This window comes from Sarcophilus harrisii, chromosome 3 (genome assembly GCF_902635505.1).
Source record: "Sarcophilus harrisii chromosome 3, mSarHar1.11, whole genome shotgun sequence".
Classification (NCBI taxonomy): Eukaryota; Metazoa; Chordata; class Mammalia; order Dasyuromorphia; family Dasyuridae; genus Sarcophilus; species Sarcophilus harrisii.
Genome location: NC_045428.1, coordinates 369,126,450 through 369,140,910, shown reverse-complemented (window position 1 = coordinate 369,140,910; position 14,461 = coordinate 369,126,450). Strand labels below are relative to the sequence as shown.

General features: G+C 33.7%; 1 protein-coding gene across 2 annotated transcripts in view; it reads right to left on the bottom strand.

The window, feature by feature from the left end:
• Positions 1-14,461, bottom strand: part of RFTN2 (raftlin family member 2) — a 79,720-nt gene that overhangs the window by 64,515 nt on the left and 744 nt on the right. The window contains exon 2 of one of the 2 annotated variants that reach the window (XM_031960236.1): positions 12,391-12,595. In XM_031960236.1, coding sequence (XP_031816096.1) covers positions 12,391-12,529 — 139 coding nt within the window. In that variant the 5' untranslated portion in view covers positions 12,530-12,595. Of the gene's footprint in view, positions 1-12,390; positions 12,875-14,461 lie in introns of those variants that run through there. The other variant, XM_031960235.1, reaches the window with a different exon arrangement.

Genomic DNA, 14,461 nt, shown 5'->3' with positions numbered 1-14,461 from the left:
TTTAAAACAACAACTGATTTTAAGAACATATGCTATCCAAAGAAAGCCCTATAGGATTTTTTTTTTTTTTTTTTTTAGCAAATATAGTCTATTTTAAAAAGTTTTCAAGTATGATGAATTTTTATCATTTGTGCCAGTAGTTAGAATTGTATTTCAATTACTATGTATCTATCATATAACTTTTGTGACTCAAAGCTATTAGACAATAGATATATTTTTAAATGGACAATGGCACCTGAAGTCATATTTCAGTTACTCCTCATGGCATGGAAACCCATACCTTGGGTTTTTAAAGACTATATCAGCAAAACACAAGCCTGGTAATCCCTACCAAACTGGAAAGATTTCAATTGTGAGCCTGGAATGCTGGAAAGATTTCAACTGTGAGCCTGGAATGGGTTGTATGTCTGATGACTGAGAATTAGTCTAAACTGGGAGACTCTCATTACCCAAATGGCCACAGGGTGATAATTCCTTTTGGCCACAGCAACTCACAAAGACTGTCAGCTAATGCTTAGGAGTTATGAGCTGTTTTGGTAGAGGAAAGACCTATGTTGATTAAATCATGGATCTTTGAAATGTAGAAATAGCCAAATTTATTTTGTTTAAAAAATATATACTACATGCTACCTGCTCTAAAAACAAAACAAAACAAAAAAAACCTTTAAGAAATTTAAGTCTTCTTCTTTTTAAATCTAGTTATTTCAGATTACTGGGCAGCTGATGTTGTAATATATATAAAAGTTGTGAAAAAGTAAAAAAAAAAGACAGTTAAAATTACTTTTTTAAAAAGTATTAAATTAATTGTATGTCTTATGCTTTGTTTTTGCTTACAATTACTGTATGTCTTATGGCCCTCAGAATTACTACCTTATTGCTGGCCATTTGTACTAAACTGGTGATATAAATGGGTGTGCTTTACTATAATTGTTCATTAGTCTGGGTTCCTAATGTCTCTTGGAAGTTAGCCTAGTTATTTTGCTTCTTTTCTGTATTTTGATCTCTTAGGGCTTTGAAGCATCTAATATAATCCTTGGCATATATCTTAACTGGGAGTCCAACAATATGCTTCACATAAAGTGGGAAAACAAATGCAGTTGAAAAATCTTATTCTTATCAAATGCTTGGATTCTCAAGATGAAAACAATTAAGCTAGAATATGACACTGTTTATAGCCTTATGGAGTATAATCTAGTTGGAATTGGGAAAGGGAATGATGCATAAATACAATTAACTGATACAAGTTAGTAAATTTTTAAATTCACAGGGAAAAATCAAGCAGAATAGCTTAAGATATTAAAAAAATGAAAGAATGAGTTCTTTTAAGAGATAACCAAAGAAGGCAAGAGATAGAGAAGGGAAAGGCAAAGGAAGAGAATAAATATTGATATAGTGCCTGCTATATGTGAAGTCCTGTTCTAAGAACTTTTAATAAAGATCTCTTTAGAGCTTGAAAACAGCCTCTTGAGGTAGGTATTATTATTATGTTCTTTTCACAGTTGAGACTAAAGCAAACTGAGGTTAAATGACTTGCCAAGAGCCCCACAGCTATTAAGTGTCTGAGGCCAAATCTGAATTCAGGTCTTCCTGATTCAGGCCCAACACGTTCTGCACTGTATCATTTACCTGTCTCAAAGAGAATGGCTTCATCTGCAGAGAGGGGATAACTGAGTCCATGGGAGGGGACAAAATGCCAGGGCAAAGAATTCAGGGAGAAAAATAAAGAGGGAAGAAGAAAGTTAAAGACAGAGCTTTGAGTAATGTCCATACTTTGCAGGAAAGATGAAGAAGAGGACCAGCCAAGAAGGAGAAAGAACCCATGAAAACTAGAGAAGAACCAGGAAAGTTCAATGCTATGGAAGCCAAAGGAAGAGAAAATATTGATTAAAAACTTATATCAATGTACTTTGGCATGCATGAAATATGAAAAAATACAGAAGAGTCTCCAAAGGCTTTCACAACTGAAACCTTTAAGGAAAGTGTAGATATGAATGAAACACAAAGAAAATGCATAGAAATGTCTCCATCTTTGTTGGCAGAGGAAGCGTCCACATTGATAAAATCACAGAACCTTCAAAGTAAATATTCAGACCAAGAGAAGTAATATTCCCCAAATATTCTTTACTGATTCAGGTCATATTGCAGAGGATAGACCTAGACGCAAAGAAAGTAGATTTGGCTTAATATGGGGAAGATTTTTCCAATGATTAGAGTTGTCTAACAAAGGAATGGAATGTTTTGCAAAGCAGTGAGTTCCCCATCACTGGTATACTGCTAGCAGAGGCTAAATATGAGGATTCATCAGGGATTTTGCAAAAGGAATTTAGTAGTAGTAGTAACAGGCTAAATTAGATTATAACAAGACTTCCTTCATATTTATTTTATATATTTGTATAAGCTTTTTTGATCTTTAAGGTCTCAATTACAAGTTTCTATTATTATATGAAAGCATTTATCCACCTGCATCCTGTGCTACTATGCCAAACACTGGGAAAGAATAGTTATAAAGGGTGGGCAACTATGATACTAAAGATATGTCTGCCTAATCTACTTTTACTCATTTTCAAATACTGTTAAGTATTTGAAAGTACCCAAAGGTACTTCCAGTAAAGGAGTAAAGTAAGGGAGTAAAAGAGGCAATAGAGAAGTGGGGGGGAGGGAGGAGGAGGGCAGCTAATCAGGACAAATGAGGTATGAGAAAAATATTGACATTCTTGCTCAGATTTTTTTCTATCATGTTACTATCTTAATTCTGTCTTTTCAATTTCCATTCCACTTCTCCTATTTCTGACTTCTGGTGTCAAGTAGAACAAGCTTAAATTCTCTTCTGTATAACAGCTTTAATAAACATAGATATAATGCTTTCACTTTTCTAGACTAAATATCACTAGTTCCTTTCACTGATCTCCATATGGCACGGGTTCTAGTACCCTCACCATCATGGATGCTTTCTTCTGGATATGCTCCAGCTTGGTAATTTCATTTCTAATATGTAACATCTAGAATCAAAAGTGATACTCCAAACAGGCTTTGACCTAAGAATATAGTAGGGTATTTACCACCCTTATTTTAGACACTATACTTCTGAAAATAATCAAAGAATTGCTATGGTGAAAATTTTGTCTCTCTTTGTTGAGTTCACATGTGTTTCTCAATAAACTAAAAGCATTTTTATGAAAACCTAATTGAAGAAACATTATTTATGCCAGAAGATACCAATATTATGTATTTAACACAATGCAAAGAAATTATTCACTTTGATTCTTGGTCACAAATAGTTTTACATAATTATTAAATTGTTTCATCTATGTACCACTTATTTCCTCAACTATGTTACAAGTTCTGGAAACCTATCTTTTTCTTATATTCCTCCCCTGATCTCTGCAAGTAATCGTAATAATAGTTTGCATTTGTATGGCGCTTCACATGTTAACTCATTTGATCCTGGTATAATGCAATGTGCATAATAGGCAATCAGTAAATACTTATCAAATGAATGAAAAAATGAAAAATATTTAGATTGAACATAATACTTATATCATCAATTTATAAAACACAATCTGACAAAGAACTGAGTGACAAGGAGCAAATGTAGCTACTAATGGTTCCTTAACTCCAAAACTTCAATCACAAAAGCCCATTTTGATGGGAGACTTGGAATGAATAAGATAGATGATAATTTGGATTTGTCCTAGGATAGTGGAATGAATAATAAAGAGAATGAGACAAATGTGAGAGATATTTTGGAAATAGAATTTATAGGACATGATAATTTGCTGTATTTGAGAGACAAGGGAGAAGGATGTCAATAATAATCCCCAAGATTCTGAATATGGGAAGAATGGCCAATAATGTTGTTACAGATAGAAATAGATTCAGGAGAACAAACAAGTTTAGAGGTGAAGTTCACAAGTTTTATTTTAGATCTCTGAATTTGAGCTCTTGGTGGAGTAGACAAGAAAGGATGTTCTAAAGGCAATTGGAGACATAGGTCCAAAGTTAGTAAGAGAGATTCTGGATAGGAGATTTAAATTTTGAGAGTTATCTGCTTAGAGGTAGTTGTTCCTAAATAAGAATTTTAAGAAGGAAAGTTAGGAACAGACTTTGAAGTTAAAGACTTGTTAGGAAGATGAGGATTGCTTCCCCCCAGGGAAGGAGAGAGTAAGTAGTAAAAGAGGTAAGAGGAAAAGCAGAAGAGTCAGGTAAGCCAAGAGAGGAAAAAGTTTCTGGAAGTAAGGAGAGATCCATAATATCAAAAACTGCAGAAATCAAGGGTAATGACTGAAAAAAGTCATTGGATTTGATGATTTGGAGATTATTATTGATTTTTGAAAAGAAATTTCAGTAAAAACTCAGGGAAATAAAGGATTGGGAATAAAAAAATTTACACTGAAGGATAGATTGACAGGGTGGAAGTATCATAGAGTTATAATTTTTTAAGATTGGGGAAGCTTCAGAATACAAAATAAATCCATATAAATCATTAGCATTTCTATATGTTACCAAAAGGAACAGCAACAAGAGATATGAAGAGAAATTCCATTTAAAATAAGTGTAGATAATATAAAATATTTGGGAGGCTACCTGCCAAGACAAAGTCAGGAATTATATAAACACAATGACAAAACATTTGCCACACAAATAAAGTTAGATCTAAACAACTGGAAGAATATCAAGTGCTCATAGGTCTAATATAATATATAGTTAGCTAATATAATTAAAATGACAAGTTTTACCTAATTAATCTATTTATTCCATGCCAATCTACTTATGCCATATCAATCAAACTGCCAAAAAATTACAGCGCTAGAAAAAAATAATAACAAATTCTTCTGGAAGAATAAAAAGTCAAGAATTTCAAGATGATTAATGAAAAGAAAATACAAACATAGATAGTCTAGCTATACTAGATCTAAAACTATATTATAAAACAGTGATCATCAAAACCATTTGGTACTGACTAAGAAATAGTGTAGCTGATCAGTAGAATAGGTTAGGTTCACAAGACACAATAGTCAATGATTATAGTAGTCTAGTGTTTGATAAACCCAAAGACTCCAGTTTCTGGGATAAAAACTCACTATTTTACAAAAATTGCTGGGAAAATTGGAAAATAGTATGACAGAAACTAGGCACTGACCAATACCTAATGCCCCATACCAAGATAATATTGAAATAGGTTCATGATTTGTACATAAAGAGTGATACTATAAGCAAATTAGGAGAACAAAGGATTGTCTATCTCTCATATCCATGGAAAAGAAAAGAATTTATGATTAAAGAAAAACTAGAGTACATTATAAAATGCAAAATGGATAATATTGATTACATTAAATTAAAAAGTTTTTGTACAAACCCGATGCAAACAAGATTAGAAGGGAGGCAGAAAACTGGGAAAATATTTTTATATTCAAGGGTTCTGATAAAGGTCTCATTTCTAAAATATATAGAGAATTGACTCAATTTATAAGAATACAAGGCATTCTCCAATTGATAAATGGTCAAAGGATATGAACAGACAATTTTCAAAGAAATTAAAGTCATTTCTAGACATAGGAAAAAACATTTTAAATCATCATTGATCAGAGAAATGCAAATTAAGACAACTCTGAAGTACCTACTATTACATACCTTTCAGATTGGCTAAGATGACAGGAAAAGATAATGACATATGTTGGGGGGATATGGGAAAACTGGGACATTAATTCATTGCTGGTGGAATTATGAACTTTTCCCACCATTCTGGAGAGCAATTTGGAACTATGCCCAAAGGGCTATCAAACTGTACATACCCTTTGATCCAGCAGTGTCTCTACTGGGCCTGTATCCCAAAGAGATCATAAAAAGAGGAAAAGACACACATGTGCAAAATTGTTTGTACTGGCCCTATTTGTAGTGGCAAGGAATTGTAAACTGAGTGAATGCCCATCAGTTGAAGAATGATTGAATAAGTTATGATATATGAATGCTATGAAATATTATTGTTCTATAAGAAACTATCAGCAGGATAATTTCAGAGAGGCCTGGAAAGTTACAGGAACTGATGATAAGTGAAATGAGTAGAACCAGGTACAAGGCAACAAGATTATATGATGATCAATTCCGATGCTTGTGGCTCTTTTCAACAATGAGATGATTCAGGACAATTCCAATAGACTTGTGATGGAGAGAGCCAACTGCATCCAGAGAGAAGACTGTGGGGAACACAAGATAGTATTTTCACCTTTTTTTGTTGTTGTTTGCTTGCTTTTTGTTTTCTTTTTCATTTTTCCCCTTTTTTGATCTGATTTTTCTTATGCAGCATGATAATTGTTTTAATATGTATAGAAGAATTGTACAAGCTTAACATAGACTGAATTGCTTGCTGTCTAGGGGAGGAGAAGAGAAGAAGAAAGGGAGAAAAATTCGGAATACAAGGTTTTGCAAGGGTAAATGTTTAAAACTTTTTGCATATATTTTGAAAATACAAACTATTTAATAGAAATGGTTTAGGAAAACAAAAATAAAATAAAATAAATTGAAGTGATAATTAGTGGAGATTGATGATATGAAAGAGAAATAAAGAAAAAGGGGGAAAGGATAAGGGAGGGAGAGACAGAGAAAGAAACACAGAAAAAATAACTGGTGCATCTAGAACCCAAGACCTGTATAAAGATAGGAAGGAATGGAATTGAGGTTACAGATAGAGTGATTAGCTTCAGTGAAGAATAGGGATTCTATCTAGAAGTAAGAAGAACAAAGGATATGTCGATATGTTGATAATGTAAAGTTTTGAGGAATAAAGGAAGGCAATTGAAGATGTTCACTTCCTTAATCTTTTCAGTGAAATAGGGGCCTAAGTCATGTACTCTTAGTGTTTAGGTTCAAGGTATTGTTAAGAAAAGAAGCAAAGTTTGGAATGATTTCCATGGGAATGAGATAGGAAGTTAATGATAATGCTTCCATATCTATGAGAGTCACACAGCTACTAGTATGTTACAAGCAATACTTGTATCTAGATCTTCCTAATTGAAAGGCCAGACTTCATACATGGCATAAACTTGTAGTGGGTCAGATGCATTTCCTAATTTTCTACAGCAGTGCCCATCAGCAGGTTTTTGTTTTTGTTTTTTGTTTGTTTTTTTAGTAGGAACAAAGAAATAAGATAGCAAGCATTACTCATGGATGAGAATTTGGAATGTCAGGGGCAGGGATTCTATCATGGTAGCTAGTGAAATATCATGGCTAACCATGGGATCAGGGCTGAGTCTGAAGCCAAGGAAAGTCAGAGTGGGACAAATGGGATGAGAGAATATTAAGAATATTAAGGGACTGAGTGCAGTTACGATAAGAACAAACAATAGATTTAGTAGGAATGAAGGATATCCTTCCACCAGGAATAGAAGGATAAAAGGTAGTGGTAAAGTTTGATGAAGGTGACAAGTACACACCAAAGTCCACCAAAATGATCACTTCTTTATAAAAGGATCTACATTTGCCTTTGAGATTTTTACTTGATAATCTTAACTTTATGCCAATAACATCAGTGAATGGTTCTTCTTTAAAACTAAGGAGTATTGGAATGTGAGGATCATATCTGAGTCCTTTTGTCCTTGTTAATTCAACAGTGGCCACCCCCTTTTCACAATTCTTTAAAAAGGTCGACAAATAAAATTGCAGGTTGCTATTGATTTTATAACTATAAATTCTAGAAACATTGTTTAAAACTTTCAGTGATTTCCCATTGCTTACAAAGGAAAGTCCAAATACTTTGTAAGCCTATCATTCAAGGTCTTTCAACAATCTGATTCAACCTATTTAGCTAAATTTACTTCTCACTACTCCCTTATACAACTCTAATCTTGTTAAACAATTCTACTCATTTGTTCATGAAATTGCCACGGCATATTCCTGTCTTTCTATACCTTGGTTCATGACATTTCATATATGAGGACTGCTTTCTCCTCTTGTCTATGTTCTCTCTTCTTACAAAAGCCAGTTCAAGTCCTAGTTCCTTTATGAAATCTTCCTTAATTACTTGAATTCTCAGTGATATCTTTGTTCCCTGATTCCTGGAGCATTTTATGTATATTCATTTAGCACTTAGATGTTACCTTGTATTATAATTTATTTTTTTCACCTATAGGTTCTGCCTTTTCTCCTAAGGTTCTTGAAAGCATATGTTTTTTGCCATTTTGTATTTTCCTGTACTTAGCACAATGCCTTGTCTGTAATTGACTTTTCTATATTTTTTATTGTTCTTGATGATGATGAAAATCCCTTGTTTTATTTCCAATGGAAGTTAGAGGATTAATAACATTTTACTTAGTAGATTTTATGTTTCCTAGAAGACAAAGGAACCTAATTTGATCTTTTATTATATTCTATGACAAATTCATCTGCCTCATCAGTCAATGAATGTTCACAGAAGTTCTAAAGAAATTCATACATATATCTAATTTTGCTATGACTGACTGTATACTGGAAGTCCAGTTTGAAAAAGAAAAAGTACATATGTACATATTTTGCAGTTTTATTGAATGATATTCCAAGATCATATCCCTACATTTGGAAAATAGATAACTTACAATCTCCTTTAATAAATGGGAATTTAAAAGGTATGATTCTATGCATTCTGCTACCTTTAGAAAAGGCATTAACAAGTAAAGAATCAGGAATCTGCATTTTGAAAAACAATGTATTCCAGTCATCAAATGGGCAAATTAAGTATGGTATCACCTGGAATATATCTTAAGACAAAGCAGATCTATAATGATCCTATTCTAAGGTCCTTTGAAAGCATGGATACAATTTTCTCAACTTCTGTATAAGCCCACCAGCACCCAGAACAATTGTCCCTTCAGGAAGAACTTGACAAATGTTTGAGAAGTGAATGTTGATTGAAGGAAAGATAGTGTCTTCAACAAAAGGTCCACTTTAAATAGACATATAAATAAAGAATTATAGCTAAACAGAGAATAAAAACAATAGTAATTAGAATTTAGAAATGATCTCAGGAAAGACCTGAGTTTTGAAAGAGGAGATGAGGTCAGAAGAATTTACCAAAAGGAAGAATACTATATGGAATAGCTTAAAGGCAGAAGGAACCTGTAGTCTGCAGTTTAAGTGTCTTACTTTGTTAGGTTTTCTGATTGCAGCAGAATGTAAACAGACATATACTGGGAATTAAGGGGAATTTCCAGAATGGGAAGGATTGGAAAGGGGTGTAGCATGAATAACAAGTACTCTGTTTGTGTGTACATATGTCCAAAAATAGATACTTAGGGAGTTTAAGTTTGATTTTTTTAAAAGGCAATTGTGGGTCTCCCTAGACTTTAAAGCCTAAAGGAAGTGATATGATAAAAATTATGAAACATTTCATTCATTTTAGTTAAAATAGCAAAGTGGAAATTTCATGTAACCTTAACTGCAATTTAACCTATAACATAGTTGATTCTATCAAAGGCCATAGAACAGATTAGAAAATCAACAATTCAGTAAAATTATAATAAAAAAAACAGGTCACGATAGGAGATTCTCAAGGCAAATTGCTTTCCCTGGAAGCCCAGTCCCAACTTCACCTTTTGGGATAAAGAGTAGAGAAGGAAAAATATGGGCCAGACTGATAAGGATAATAAAGTTGAATGAGGTAGAAACAAGCTGTCTCTTATAAAGAAGTGAACATTTTGATGGACTTTGATGTGTACTGTCACCTTCATCAAACTCTACCACAATGTTGTATCGTTCCATTCCTGGCACAGTTTCTTTCCCACTAAATCTATTCTGTGTTATTGTATCTGCACTCAGTCCCTTAATATTCTCTTGTACCATTTGTCCCGCTCTGGCTTTCCTTGGTTTCAGATTCAACTTTGATCCTATGGTTAGCTGTATAATGTTTCACTAACTACTACAATAGAATCTGTGCCCCTGATATTGCAAATTCTCAACCAAAAGGTTGCTCTAAAACAGTGGTTCTCAAACTTTTGTTTTCAGTATCTTTATCCTATTAAAAATTATTGGGGATCTCTCCAAAGCATTTTTGTTTATCTGGGTTATATTTATAGACATTTACCATATTGGAAATAAAAACCATTTTTGAATTTGTAGACCCTCTAAAAGGGTTTCAGAAATCCCCAAGTACTTTCTATCAGATATCAGGAGAAGTCACTACAATCTCTTCTGTATAATCAGTTCATATCAAAGAATCAAATGCACCTCATGGTCCTCTCTGCTCAGTGATGAATAGGAGGCAGAGAGTTTTGAACACATCTCTCCATTTCCCTTTTGTCCATGGAGGTGAGATTGGGCAGATGGAAAAAGTACAATGTAGCAAAGATTCAGAAAATGTATGGAGTGGGAAAGTTGTGGGAACTCAAATATGCTTTCTAATTCACAGGCATGGGCCAAATGAAAAAAAATCATATTTGGTAGAGGTAGCATGAGGAATGCAGCATGAGGAGAGAGGCACTACAACAAATGGGAACCTGGTGTAGATATGAGTGCATAAATTAAAGTGTGTATGTTAATGTACATGTATGTAGTTGCACTCCCAAAAGCATCATTTTCATTTGAACACTCTATCAATCTCCAAAAGTAATTCAAACAATAAGTAGGAGTGACAATTTCCACAGAGAATGATTTAGATTAATGGAACCAGACTAAATTCTCTCATTAACACAAACTTATTTATGTTATGCTATATGATTGTTATGCTGTAATATAAGGGAAGAGAGGGAAAAGTGTGAGACCTTCCCAGGATATTTTGAGTTATATGGTAGATTTCATAAAGAAAAGAGCAAATAACAAGTCTTAAATGCCATTTCAAGATGGTTCTAGTCTCCATTTTTTCTAAAAAGCTAAAAGTCTTGAGGGGTACTGAATGTGAACATGTGTACAATGAATTTAAGAAAACTAGTCTTAAATCTCAAAGAGAACAGCTATTTGGAATATAAACAAGATTTTTTTTTTTCTTATGTGACATTTCTGGAAAAAAGTATTAAGGAAAAATATGTATAATTTTAGAAAAACTCGATTTTAGTATGTAAATCTTTCATTTACAGTTGACTATGATCATTACAACTGATTTACTTTTACGATTAAAATAAAATTAAAAACATGTTAATTTAATAGAATATAGGTAGCTTAAGAAAAACAGGCACTTTTATACAGACCTTAAAAAATACAGGGTGTTTCAAACATTTTGGTGCTGTTTTTTAAATGCAGTAAGACTTTTTTGAAAACCCTGTGTACATGTAGATACATTTTATATATATTTAACCATTATTTATGGCAAAACACCACAATGGAATTTATATGTTAGCAAATTTTTGAAAAAGAAACCTAAGATACTCTATCATCATCATTATTAGTATTAGTAGTAGCTATTCTTGCACAAAGGAATGTTTACTGAGCAAATCAAGCAAATTAATAATGTGCTTTTATATTGGGAAAAACAAATATGATTCTCTGTTTGTTGTGATAATTTAGCTTAGTATTAAGCTTCATGCATCAATAATCCTGCAGCTGATTAAAATTCAACAATAGAAACTTCTGGTGTAAAAGTTTTACAATTGCTATTATTTGAAAATCCTAACAACAAATGATTTCTATTTATCTTTTTAAAAAAATCTAGATTAAAGGGGTGTTTCTGTTCATCTCTCAATGGTCAGTTTTATCAATGCAGTTACCCACTATTATAAAGCCACTAGAGAAATAGTTAATTGTAAAATGTGAGGCCAAAGTATCTATGGAGTACAGCAGCCTCTGTTCCCAGAGGGCTGCCATCTGGGGTTGTTTATTTGTATTTTCAACTTTCTAGAACAGGGAGTTTCTCTGTTAGAGACAGAACATCCAGCAAAAGGAAGTATCCTGCACTGAGCTGGCTACCGCTAAGCCAGTTTACTTCAAGTTTACCTTCCTCAAAATTTGAAATGATCACTTACAATAATAATACACTTTGAAAAAGAAATAACTTTTAAAACCTGAAAAACCGTTCTTAGCAAGCCTACAGGACCCAAATACATCTTGTGTTTGTCCCCAGGCTTTTCTTTCTTTCTTATACTGTCACTATGGTTATGGCTAATTCCCCTGAAAACTGAACATATATCATGGATCCTTCAGAAACAGTTACTTGATTCAGTGGGCAAAGAACATTTTCCAAGCACTTTTCCTCAACTTCCAGAAAGTACAAATAAGCTAGGTTTAAGAAAACTGTTAGAAGATAACTAAACACTGACCATGATTACTTACGACATTCAATTTAAATACGACTTCAATTTAAATCTTAAGGTTTGAATGATCAATCTGAATATGACCATCTCTTTTAAGAAATGCATAAACCAACAGCTAACAATCAGTAGCGGCTTCTCTTTGTAACACTGAATTTAGGAGACAAAAAGAAGATAAAAATACCTTCTAAAGTAAAATCCAGCAATACATATTCATAAGCAAAGTCTGTCTTTGTTTCCACTTGTGGTCTCTTCAGGGTCGAAAATATTTTTCCCGGGCTGCTATCATCAGGGTCTTCTAATTTTCTAAGTCCGCACCCCATGGCAAGATCTGCAAGGAGTTAAATTGCAGGAAAGGGGGGGAAGCGCTGCAAATTCTGTTGTTCAGGCTGCGAAAAGAAAGCCACCAACTTAACTGCCTGGATTTTGCTTACAACTAAGCCATAAACTCCCAAGGAGAAAAGTTTTGGGTCCCCGGTAAAAAGCTGAAGGCATTTTCTAGCCATTTTTACGCAGAAGCATCGAACCCATGATCAAGCGACAGCTTCAGGAGAGTGGGCTTATTCTTGGAGAAAACACACAAGCTGCAACAACTTAGCTGAGATTTTCCATGCCACGTCAATTTATAGCCAGCCCCCAAACAGTGAGGGCTCCGTTGCACAGGGCACTAAGAGTGCTTTGTCCGTCCTTGTTGGCGGAATCATAAGGAGGTGGTGGAGAATTGAAATAAAGAGGCAAGAGTGAGACTTGAGTATAATTACCTACAATTAGAAGATGTACTGATACAGTAGCAAACAATTCTCCCTTGCCTTGCTCTCTTCCTCCAATTCTACCCCTCCTCCCTTTTCCACTACCACCAAAAAGGCAAGAGAGGAAAAAAAAATGAGAAGGCTGTAGGATGAAAGAATGAAAAAGGAGATTTTCAACATGGTTGGAAATGAAGATTATTTCCAAAAAGGAAGCTGACTTTGAGAGGAAACAATTTCTTGCCTTGCAAAGGGGAGAAAAGAAAAATATTTTAGTCCCTGTTTAAAATCGAAGGATTTGTTTCTTGCTTTTTTTTCCACATGAATTTCCTTTTTTTGCTAGAAAGACACAAATATATTATCATAGCATAGGACTAGAATAATTAAAGTCTCAAACATAATGAAAGTGTGACCATTAAAACAACAATTTCAAAGGAGAGACTTTTGTGGATTCCCCCATCCTAAATTCTCAAAATATGCTAGTATTTCTCTATTGCCTGAAACTTTACAATACTTACTAATTACAATATCTCTATAGCATCAGCAGTATTATTATTAATGAACACTGATATTACAGTCAGATATTTATTTAACTTTGGCCAGGCAAAATTTGTGTTAGATCAGTAGTGATTGTTGATTTCATTTTATTATCTATGCAGTCAACAGAGGATTGATATATTTTTATGTAGGGGAATGAAATGAAAATTTTAGTAGAAAATATTTTAAATAATAACATGCATCAATAGAACATTTGAAGTTTACAAGCCTTAAAAAAAATAATCCTGTGAAATAATGTAAATTTTAGTAGCCCCCTGTTAACAGATTTAAATAAAACCCTGAGACTCAGGGACTTTAAGTGACTTATTCAGGGTCATATACCTCGTAAAATCAGTGACAGAATCTGAATTTGAGAGGTCTCATCTGATTATAACTAAATCTTCATTATTCTAATTAGCTTAGGTTTAAAGTCATCATCAAGTTTCAGTTTCCCAAGAATAATTTAGCAAAGAGTACATATCTGAAATATGTAAAGAACCCTGAATTTTTAAGTTTCCTATATGATTGTACTCCTCTGGAGTTCTTTGGGGTTCTCCATCATGTATGTGCCCAGGAACTTCCATCATTGAGAAATCTCTCCATCCTGTGAGATCCAAAAAATCCATATCGCTTCCTCTCTGATTGGAGGGTAGTTATGTCCTCCCAAACCTTTCCTTAAGGAAAGGGGATAGGCCACCCATCTCAACATTTTCAATGGGGCCACACTCTGGTCGTCATGCTCATGCATTGGGTATCTTCTCTCTGCTTTTCAGCTTTCATCTGTGTATTTTCTCCCATTAGATTACAATCTCTCTGTGGGCAAGGACTGTAGTTTCTGTTTAGTATTTGTTTTCCTAGGTCTTAACATATCACTAGAATATAGTCCAGCATGTAATAAAAGTTTCTAGACTGAATGACTGATTTGGAATCAGATAAGTTGAGTTTAAATTCTGGCTCTGACACTTATTGCCC